Source organism: Volvox carteri (genome assembly GCF_000143455.1).
Source record: "Volvox carteri f. nagariensis unplaced genomic scaffold VOLCAscaffold_41, whole genome shotgun sequence".
In the NCBI taxonomy this organism is placed as follows: Eukaryota; Viridiplantae; Chlorophyta; class Chlorophyceae; order Chlamydomonadales; family Volvocaceae; genus Volvox; species Volvox carteri.
In genome coordinates, this window is record NW_003307584.1 from 323,899 (window position 1) to 334,234 (window position 10,336).

General features: G+C 55.6%; 2 protein-coding genes across 2 annotated transcripts in view; one reads left to right on the forward strand and one right to left on the reverse strand.

Moving 5' to 3' along the window:
* VOLCADRAFT_106292 (uncharacterized protein) overlaps window positions 1–6,379 on the reverse strand; it is a gene marked incomplete at both ends in the record, with an annotated part of 12,005 nt that extends 5,626 nt beyond the window's left edge. Inside the window, 13 exons of the mRNA XM_002954230.1 lie at window positions 31–109; window positions 391–504; window positions 817–968; window positions 1,195–1,249; window positions 1,452–1,525; window positions 1,828–1,951; window positions 2,655–2,764; window positions 3,138–3,476; window positions 3,897–4,030; window positions 4,228–4,354; window positions 4,680–4,773; window positions 5,561–5,651; window positions 6,241–6,379. Of these exons, the coding sequence (XP_002954276.1) occupies window positions 31–109; window positions 391–504; window positions 817–968; window positions 1,195–1,249; window positions 1,452–1,525; window positions 1,828–1,951; window positions 2,655–2,764; window positions 3,138–3,476; window positions 3,897–4,030; window positions 4,228–4,354; window positions 4,680–4,773; window positions 5,561–5,651; window positions 6,241–6,379 (1,632 nt within the window). The remainder of the gene's footprint in view (window positions 1–30; window positions 110–390; window positions 505–816; window positions 969–1,194; window positions 1,250–1,451; window positions 1,526–1,827; window positions 1,952–2,654; window positions 2,765–3,137; window positions 3,477–3,896; window positions 4,031–4,227; window positions 4,355–4,679; window positions 4,774–5,560; window positions 5,652–6,240) is intronic.
* An 883-nt stretch (window positions 6,380–7,262) lies between these two features.
* VOLCADRAFT_95021 (uncharacterized protein) overlaps window positions 7,263–10,336 on the forward strand; it is a gene marked incomplete at both ends in the record, with an annotated part of 8,245 nt that continues 5,171 nt past the window's right edge. The window contains 6 exons of the mRNA XM_002954158.1: window positions 7,263–7,376; window positions 7,698–7,799; window positions 8,027–8,159; window positions 8,798–8,811; window positions 9,491–9,643; window positions 9,889–10,009. Of these exons, the coding sequence (XP_002954204.1) occupies window positions 7,263–7,376; window positions 7,698–7,799; window positions 8,027–8,159; window positions 8,798–8,811; window positions 9,491–9,643; window positions 9,889–10,009 (637 nt within the window). The remainder of the gene's footprint in view (window positions 7,377–7,697; window positions 7,800–8,026; window positions 8,160–8,797; window positions 8,812–9,490; window positions 9,644–9,888; window positions 10,010–10,336) is intronic.

A 10,336-nucleotide genomic window follows, 5' to 3' on the forward strand; every position in this document is an offset into this window, starting at 1 on the left:
CGCCGTCAACGTGACGGGGTCGGGGGTCACCCGCGCGATGGCGTACGTGCCCCAACGAGTACGGCGAGTTAAGGGAGATCCAGGATCGCCGTACACGTCTTCGTAGTTCCTGTACGGCACCGTACGACAACACAAAAACCCATACGATGAACACGAAACAGCAACTTGCAAATTCAAGCCCATCGCTCACTTCCACCCCCCCACTCGCATACTGCACCACAAAAACAAACACACACACACACACAACACACGCCTTTACCCCAATCACCCCACCACTCCCCCCAATCGCTTCATGGCCACAGTTGCCGATCACTCTGGACATTATAAAACCCGCCTTTACCCGCCCCCAACCCCATCTCCCCCCCATACCCCCCTTTGGCGCCCCCCCACCTGTCGAATATGACTGTCTTTGGCTCGCGAGGTTGGTCCGGCGCGAACCGCCACCAGACGCTTCTCCGTGTTTTGTACCAGGACTCAAACACGATGGCCAACTCCCCGTCACACCTACACGCGACGGGAGGGGAGGGGGGAGGGGGAGGGGAGAAAGTTGAGAACAAGCGGGAGGTAATTTAGGTGAGTGCGTGAGTGCGTGAGTGCGTGCCTTGGAAGGGGTGGGGGAGGGGATCAAGGGTACGTGCGAGTGAGCCGAGGATTTCCGATGAAAGTGGGAAGGGGGAGTTACGTATGAATGATCAAGTGGACGAGCAAATAAGCAGCTGTACGACATGTCAACAAAGTACGACACGGGGTTAAACCCTAGGCATGCGTGTTCCCGGGGAGAAAGGGAGGGGGAAATACACACACTGTGACACACACACGCGCACATATACTCGCCAGGCAACACCGCCGCAGCGCAAGTCCGTGGCGGCAATCTGACGTGGTTGTACGGCAGGATCGGCGGCATCCTCCGCTGTCAGGGCCAGTACGACATCGCGCGGGGAGACCTCAACCGAGGGGTCGCCGCCGTCCTGTATAACACGTGGCAAAATTATGACATAAGAACATTTTTAGGACCTAATTTCTGAAAAACGTACGGCCATGTTTATCATGTGGTACGGCGCTGTACGGGGCTGTGTACTTTTTGCGAAGTTGTGTCTCCCGGGCCCCCTAATCGCCCGGTCAATTATCCTGTGTTGAAGTGCACCTGCAAGTATAGAGTTTCAATGTACGGAAGGGTCCAGGGAGTTGCCGTACCTGAGCCTCCAACCAATACACCTCCGACGGCGCGTCATCCCGCCAGCTGATGCCCCTGTGTTCGTACCGTCACGTACGGCATGTAGAACATATGGAGTGGATAAAACGGACAGGTAGAAGACAGAGCAACCCACCCGCCGCCAGGCCGCTTTCCCCCCTTCCTCTTTCTAACCCCCCTTCCGGCACGCATACATACACACACACTCGCGCGCGCGCTCACTGACCCACCGACCCCCACCACTGACCCACCGACCCACCTCGGTCCGGCTCTGCAGCTGTTGAAGGCGATGGGGATGTCCTCCGCGAGGGGGAGTGCGGCTAACTCACGGACCTGAATCCGGGGTGAGGTTAGGGCGGGGCGGGAGAGAGGAGGGGCGCAGGGATGGGGTTAGGGCGGGGCGGGGGCGAGGAGGGGCGCAGGGGTGGGGTTAGGGCGGGGAGAACTACCGCCGTATGGCGGTGGTTGTGGTGGTGGGAAAGACGAACCACTGGCGAGAGGAGCTGCTGCCAAGGACAGAGTGTACAAGGGGGGTGGGGTGGGGGGCCAGTAGTGGTGGTCGTGGTAGTGGGACCCCCAGAAGGAGGAAGAGGAGGGAAAGGGAGAGAGAGGGGCCTCTCCGTCACTCCTCTCACCAGAGTGCCGTCTCGGGACCATAGCTGTGTACGGCGCGGGAACCTGCCGCACGGCACTGCCGTACTGTACGGCTTCTCCAGCCACGTGACGAGGAGGTATCGACCGTCCGGCGAGGGATCCGTTCTATTTAAGGAGGGCGCGAGGGGGTAGTGAGAGAGAAAGTGAGAAGAACAATATTGTAAAATATTAGAATAATGCAACATATGTAAAAGGTTAATTTGGCGAGGAGGGGAAACAGATCACACATGCAACATGGAAACCAAAAATGAGCTAAACCGTACGGCGTCCAAAATCCGGAACTGCCCCCGGTGAGTCGTAAGCGATGATGACGTCACCGAGGGGAGAGGGGGGAAGAGGGGAAAGACGAGCCACGAACGAGTGAAGCTGCTGCCAAGGAAAGAGAAGCAGAACTGACCAGTAGGGTAGAGGGGAGGCATTGGAAAGAATCCAGTGGAGCTTATGTAAGGGGGGGGGAGGGAGCAAAAAATGATTAAATTAATTCCGCAAGAGGCGAAGGACCTGACGATGACGACGAAGATGTCGGGTTTTCAAATCCCCGGGAGGGGGGGAGGGAAGGGAAGGGGGGGAGGGAAGGGAAGGGGGGGAGGGAAGGGAAGGGGGGGAGGGAAGGGAAGGGGGGGAGAGGGAGGGGGGGAGAAAGCGCGGGAACGCAGGAGGGGGTAGCTGAGCAAAGCAAGGGGGTTCCTTGCAGAGCTGGATTCTTTTAGAATAATTAGAAAGTAATCTGCCGGATCTGGGTCCGGATCTGCGTCCGGATCTAAGAAACCGACCAACTAACCAACTAACTTTTGAGGCACCAACTTACTCGATGTACATCCTCGGGGGCCCTATAACCGCCACCTCCCCCGTCCGTACATTCAGCCGCAACAGCTCGCTGATGCCGTAGTGCTCGAACAACGCCATGTCGTACTCGTCCTGTACAGCGGAAAGCACTTAAAATAAGACTGGAGGAATTCAAAAGTGGCTTTGGAGATTTTCGTTTTTTTAAGAACAGCGCGGGCGGTTATATCATCCACACATCCACACATCTACACATCAAAGGGGTTGGGAGGCGAGTGGCGGGAAAAGTGGCGGGAAAAGTGGACAGAAGGCGGGCGGAGGAAGGAGCGGCGGGCAGGGCGTCTTGGGTTTTGGTCTTGGACTGTGTGGCCGCTGACTGAGTCCCCCCAAGGGCCTGGTGTCTACCTATTTCTCCCCCCCTCCCCCCCTCCTCCCCCCCTCGAAACCCCATAACCCCCTATCCCCAGAACTCGCAAGGGGACGAGCCCCCAACACCCCCAACACGCACCTTGAGAAGGTCCGGCCACGTCCTGTTCTGAGCCTTCTTGCCGGCCGTGTTGTCGGTGACCTTTGGGCCTGGCGGCGTCGCAGGCCGCGGCGGCGGCGGCGCCGTCAGCCCGTCCGGCAGTACGGCAGCCACCAGCGTATCGTCATCCAGCCACGCGTAGTCATCGAACACGGTGTTCAGGCCGCGGTACGGCAGGCCCAGCGGCATGGCGGCGGCGGCGGCGGCGGCGGCGGCCGCTGGGTGTCGTAGCGCAGGTCGGCACGTCCCCGTGTGGGGATCGGCGATCCAAAGCTCGAGGGGGCCCCGGGGGGGATCGCCGGGGGCCCCGGGGCTGCGAACCTGGGGGTGCCGAAACCGAAACCCCCATGCCGTACAACACTCAACACACTCTCTTCATTCTCAGGTTTCAAAGTTTTTCTTTTTGAAATAATTTAAACCAGGGCTTAGGGTTTTAGGGTTTTGAAGATGATTGAAACCCCAGGTGAGTGGTAGGGCTGCGGGAAGGGATTGCCAATTTTGGCAATATTATAGCGAGGGTAGAATTTTTCGAGGTTTCGTGTCGTTCGCGGGTTTTTTTACATTGACATCTTGTGCCGTGTATTTTATGTCGTACGTCTGTATGTGTAGCTGTGTCTTTCGTGCGGTGCCAGGAGCCACGACTGGTTGCCATGGCCCCCGTATCTAGCACCCCCTACTTTGTACGACAAGCTGTACGATGCCATGTACGTCACGTTGTACTGCGCAATGTACCGTACGTACTGTGAAGGCAATGTGGGTGCCGTCGGGACTCCAGCTAACGTAGTTGATCCAGGATCCAGCTGGAAAGCCCGTCAGTGTACGGCACTTGTCGGCAGGGGCAGGTACGACCTCCGTGGCGGGCACGATGGAGATGCCTGATTAAGCAACAACGGAATTTCAGCCGAGCCGTATTCGGGACACTTTACCACGAGGATACGTGCCACGCATGGAGAAGAAAAACATAAAGGACGAAGGAGCGAAAGAGTGGTGCCTGATCAGGCTCAACAACATCATGAACAGAACACCTCCCAAATGCACGTGTACGACACGCCCATCCGTACATTTGACGTACCTGTGTAGTAACTCATTTTGCTGCGGGCGTATAGATCTGGATCCACGCGCAATCCAGCCAGTTTAAGTTCGGGTCGCGACATCTCGAGGATTGGCGGCAGGGAGGGCGGCCGAGTAAGCTGGAGGAACTGCGGAGGGGTCGTCGTACAGCGCGGTGTGTGTGTATGTGCGTGTGTTAGGAAATAAAGGGAGGAGGCATTTCGTGGGGTGAAATGGGTTCCAGGAAAGTGTACGGCACCAAGGAAACCTGCAAAGCAGAAGGTCAACTGCTGCCGACGTTCTCGCGCGCGGGGGAGGGGGGGAGAGGGGGAAAAAAGAGGGGGAGGGAGGGGGAAGGGGGAAATGGCGGTGTTGGTGTGTTGTCTCGTCGGGACAGCATTGTCGTGACTAGCAGTCGCATTACATACTGCTAGATTGTCTATTCCCCGTCGTACGATCGACCGTTGATCCTACCGTCTTCCTGTCCGGAGAGTACGACAATGACGGCTGCGCTGGCGCATCCACAATGGTCGCTATCTCCGGCGGCGGCAGTTTGTAGCCGTTAGGGCTGGCGGGGTTTATGGGATCGCCCCCGGGGGTGGGACTTGTGGGAAAGGGTTGGAAGGCGGCAGGCGGCTGCTCAACGGCGGCGGCGGCGGTGGCGGCGGAAAGGGAGGAGGAGGAGGGGGCGGGACAACCCGCTCCGGAACCAGCATCTGGCGGCTCAGCGGCTGCGGTCGCAGCTGCGAAGGTGTTCGGGCCGGGTTTGGGGATCGAAGTTGGGTTTTGCAAGGGTTTGGTTTCGGAGATTGCGGGGTTTGAGGTTGCGTGGTTTCTACACCGTTGGAGGTAACTTCTAGAATCTCAAAGTCTTTTTTTTCTTTAGCACAGTCTTCGAAGATTAAGTTTATTCATCTGGGCAATTAAGGATGCATCAGCAGCGGTGGCCCGCCTGTCTCTTCAGAGCGACAAGACGTGAGTGAGGGTGGGGAGATCCTGATGACGCGGTATTGTTCTGAAGCTGGTACGGCGGATGGTACGGCACGGTTGGATGCGATGTTTTTTTTGTAAAACCCAAACCCACACCTTCACGACAAGGATACAAACACACCCGCTTTCCCCATATTCCTCTGACAACCCTGTCCTCTTAATGACCCTCAGAATGCACAACAACAGCAGGCCCTGCCAGCGCGTGTTGGTGTGTGTATGTATGTTTGCATGGATATATATGTATATATGTTCCCGTTTCCGTTGGCGTAAGTACGGCACAGATCTGCGCCATATTATTAGATGCCATGTTGCATTACACGTCGCGACTGGTGTTGCGTGGCCATCCCTAGAATTGCATCCCGCACCTGCTCCCCGAAAGCCAACTGTCGGGCGAGCTAGCAGCAAAGGTGAAAACCTCTGAGTTGCGTGCCATTGTCCGCGGCTGACTCGAATGGCCTGCGGCGCTGCGCCAGGTCGGAGGGTTGAGAGAGAGATGCTCCATGCCGCTCCTCCCAGACACGAAGCAGCACGGCAGGAGCCCGAAGCGGCGACCGCAACACGATCTGAGGCGGTACTTTGAAGAGGCAAGCGTAGAGTCGAAGCAGCGCCGGGATATCTCCGTGCGACTTCGCAAACGGATGGCCCGGAGCGTGCCAGGCGGGCTCCAAGCGCACCGCCAGTGCTGCAAGCTCGCATTTAAAATAAAATACAGTGCAAGCTTGCTATTGGAAGTATATTACGCGGTGCGAAGTAAAACGTAAAGGGCCAACATATAGGAAATGCCCTAGAAAGGCACTCCTGTTGGAGACATTAGCATCAATAAATCAAGTGCAAATGCAATGCAAAGCTAGCTAGAAAGCTTAATCCCAAAATGTCGAGTAAGATCGTTGTCGCCCTGGTTGGTTAGTTCGTTGGCATGGAAGACTTCAAAATCCTTCTGGATCAAAGCGTGCTTTTGCCAAAGTGTTGCGGTCAAGATGGGTAACACGTCTTGACATACGATGACAGTAGCTTTCGGGCCTGGTGCTTGCGCACGTCAGCTCACTTTGCATGTCGCGAGACGGACATCTGGCGAGCACGCCCAGGTCGTAGGGGCCGAGAGACAAGCCAACATGACATAATACCTGCTTAAAGACGCTGCCCTCTTTCCAAGTCGCGATCATCCTCCGTCCACACTGCTTCATGGCTTTCTACTGCCCCTTCACACCATTCCTAACAGCCACGCTCGACATCAGCCCTCTTCAGCAGGACCCATGTGGTGCGTAAATGTTATGACCGACAATATGAGCACGTAGCATGTTGCGTACGCTCGTGCAAAGGAGCGCACACGTTTCCAGAGTTATTATATAAGGGCAATTTTGGGATGCAGTGCTCCACATGTGCTCAACATGTCAGCGCTTAGAAGTCGTCCCCCGGGCACATCGACATCTAACCTCTCATTCCCATTACATGTGTGAGGTTCACAGTTTTACAACCCAGGAGATGTGACGTCATGGAGATGGACGCATCTTGTGCGTTCTAGAAAACCTAAAGCTCCGTCAGTCGCAAGTTTATGGTAGTTAAGGTGGTTGCGGTTCTTAGCGGCGCGGCTATCAGCTTTCACGCGCTGGCCATGTGTGAGTCGTTTTGGTTATAATGTATTTAGGTAAGGTATGCGTTTGCTCTTGGAATTCCATATGTGAACGCGTGATCGTTCCCCTCAACGGTTCCTAGCGCAACCTCTTTTGCTTCCTACGATACCTTGGAGCAATTTAGAGCAAATGGTGCATTGATACAGAATTTTGTGTCATAAACTGTATATGCAGCATAATGTTAGTAAGGTTCTGGTAGCTTAGTGCGTAACCCTGAAACCCTATGGCGTAATGTGGCTTTGAACAGCACCATCCGAGCCATAAACCGATTTCCTGAAGTACATAGTTTTACTGTGGAAAATTTTTGCGCATCGTTTTCCGGAGCAGCTGAGTACAGAGTGCAAGCGCTTACAGCGAGCGTAGCAAAGCCCTCAAGCTCGCCACTTCCTGCGAGTCTTGCTTGGGCACTAGCATTACATTCTACCTCGGTCTGAAGATGACCGTCAATGCGACGCAACCTTTGGACGTTGAGGCTGGAGTTGCCGATGGAGCCAGGCGCGTCGAAAGGGAAAAGACATTTGCGCCTATGGGGATGCGAATTGTGTTCAAGGTAAGAGGAAAGGTCGCATTTGAACTATTTGCAGGTTAGGCCGTCTAGTTCAAGGACGACCGAACTGTTGAGCGTCGGCTTGGTTTTGGGGACATCATGGCTGACGGCGTCCAGACGGGTAGCAAAAGCTATGCGTCTGGAGCAGTATTATTGGTGCACATTCATGAACCGGGGCCGCCGTCAATATACTGTCCCAAAGCTAATGCGTGGCCTCAATTTAAAGTTAGCTATTCCTACGCGAAGCTAGCTAAATAACGTTACCCATGCTGTCTCACTTTACCGGATAAAAATGGGAGCCTTTGGAATTGCCGTTCTTGCCAGGACCTGGACTACTCGGTCCCATCTCACCACAAGAAGGGCGAACGCGCATTCCTGCTCAAAAAGGTGGCTGGCTACTTCGAAGCTCACCAGATGGCTGCCTTGGTAAGTATAACCTTCCCATAAGGAAAATTAAATTCGAGCAGCCGGCCGGTGCGCCTTGCCCGCATCCGCTCTCATGCTGACGCGCGATGTAGCCTTGTTCAGTCCAAACTCCATCCGAGATTAAAATCGGTCAACAGCGATCAAACAACAGCAGTCGCGGGGGGACATGGGTAGCTGGCAATCCTCACTTTCCTCCTCCTCCCCCTCCCCTCCTCAAATCTCGCCAGATGGGGCCCAGCGGCAGCGGCAAGACCACTCTATTGGACGTGCTGGCAGGTCGCAAGAATGCAGGTGTCACTGAAGGCACCGTTGCATTCGCTGGCCAGAAGCCCACCCCGCAGTTCCTGAGGCGCTACACAGGTAAGGCGACAATCGAGAGGCTAGGATTTTTTTTGGGGGGTGCGGGGGGGGGAGGGTTGCGTGGCGGCCAAGTTTTTTAATCATGAGGTCTGACGAGGTTCAATGGGCGACCTGTGCATCCTTGTGTTCTTAGCATGGACATTATTACCTTGGGATTTGGGTTGTCGGCGTGTGAATGTGATGTGAGTGTGTGTGCGTGTGTGTGCGTGTGTGTGTGCGTGGCCGGGAACGCCGCGGTGGACGCGGGGGGGGGAAGAGGAGGGAGGGGGTGTAAGACGGTGACAAGTGTGGGCGATTACGTGGGTGGGGAGTTGGGGGCTGGCGGATTGCTTATATTAAATCCCACAACTTCTATTCACATTCCTAACAGTCTTAAACCTTTATCTGTTGAGCCTGAGTAACGGCTCTCACAAGGCCCGCATGTCAAGCCCCTTGATATATATTTGGATCATGGCCTCCCCCAACCATTGGCCCCTACCCCATTTTTATGGCCCCTAACTGACACACCAACTTCTATCTTCTCCCCTCCCCCTCCCCCGCCCTCCCCTCCCCTCCCCGCCCCTCCCCCGCCCTCCCCTCCCCGCCCCTCCCCCGCCCTCCCCTCCCCGCCCCGCCCCTCCCCTCCTCTATCGCTGTAGGCTACGTGGAACAGGTGCACGGGGGATCAGCCCGGGGGGAGGGGAGGGGGAGGACAGGAGGTTTTGAAAGTGATAGAGGTTCTGCGGGGATGGGTGTTTTGGTGTTGGTGTTAGGGGGTGAAAAGGTCCCGGAAGCTGCTGGGGGTATATGTACGGCAGCAGCTCAAATAGGGTATATTTTACGAAGACCAGAGGAGCCCATTGCTGCCCTTCTTCAGGGTCCTGCGATTTGTGAATTGTAAACTGTACCTTCATTTTGCGCAATCCAACGTCTGAAAGACTATATATATGTGTGTGTCTGTGTGTGTGTCTGTGTGTGTTTCGTCCGTACGTTTCTTGGGGCCAGCTGTGTCCGTCCGGCTGGCTGTTTGTATGACAGCAAGACTGGCCTACCGTAACACCTCCGCGGTCTCGACAGCCACGTGTGTGTGTGTGACGCGGGGGGAGGCTCGTTTCCATCCCCCCTTCCCCTTCGCCACCTCGTGGTTCGTCTTTCCCCACCCCCGGCCCCCAATATTGCCCTCGGTCCTTCCGGTGTGGGTGCTTTGATCTGATCTGGTTCCGACGGTTTGGAACCCGTCGTTAGTTAGTCGCGGGGACGACTCCCCTCTAACCTTTTCTGGCAATCCACATCCGTCCGATGATGTATTATGTAAACAACAAAGTAATAATAAAATAAATTTATTGGTGCAGTTCGACACGCTGCTGGGCATTCTGACGGTGTACGAGATGTTGTTGTACACGGCCGAGCTGAAGCGGCCGGTTTCGGAGCCGCTGGAGTCCAAGAAGCGCGCGGTGGAGGACCTGCTGGACAAGCTGGCGCTGAGCCGGTGTCGGGACGTCAAGGTACGGCAGTGGTGGTGGTGGTCGTGGTGGTGGTCGTGGTAGTGCTCAGGGGCGCATGAATGGGTGAATGAATGAATCAATAGTGGATGCGGGTTTTGGATAGCGGCCGTGTGATAGCGAGGGTGCACGGAAATGGGTGGTTGGACGAAAACACCTTAGAAAAGATGTGTACGAGATTGCCGTTGGAGTAACCCATGTGCGATGACGTCGGCTAACGCCGTACATGCCGTACTGGACCCACACAGCACAGCAATCCCCAACTCAACCTTCCCCAAACCCGAAGGCCCCTGATTGCCCCTCCTCTTCAGATTGGCAACGCCCTGTCCAAGGGTATCAGTGGAGGGCAGGCCAAGCGGACAAACATAGGTGAGTACATACATCCCCCCCACACACACCGCCACTCCCCCTGTGACATAAATGTAACAAAAAACGATCCGGGTTTGGGAAAACGTTTTTCCGTTAATGATTTTCCCCCGGGGGGAGGGGGGGGGGAAAGAACGGGCCACTTCTTCCTCCCAGCTAAAATACGTGGAGTAGTAATTCCGAGGATATATATGTGTATATGTGTAGTATCAATCGCTACGTGTACAAAGACCGCCTTTATTTCTTATTAGGACGAGTACTCTGCCGCGCGGGTCGCCAGTATCGTTAAGTAGTACTATCAAGGACTATCAGTTCCCCAATCCCCCCGCC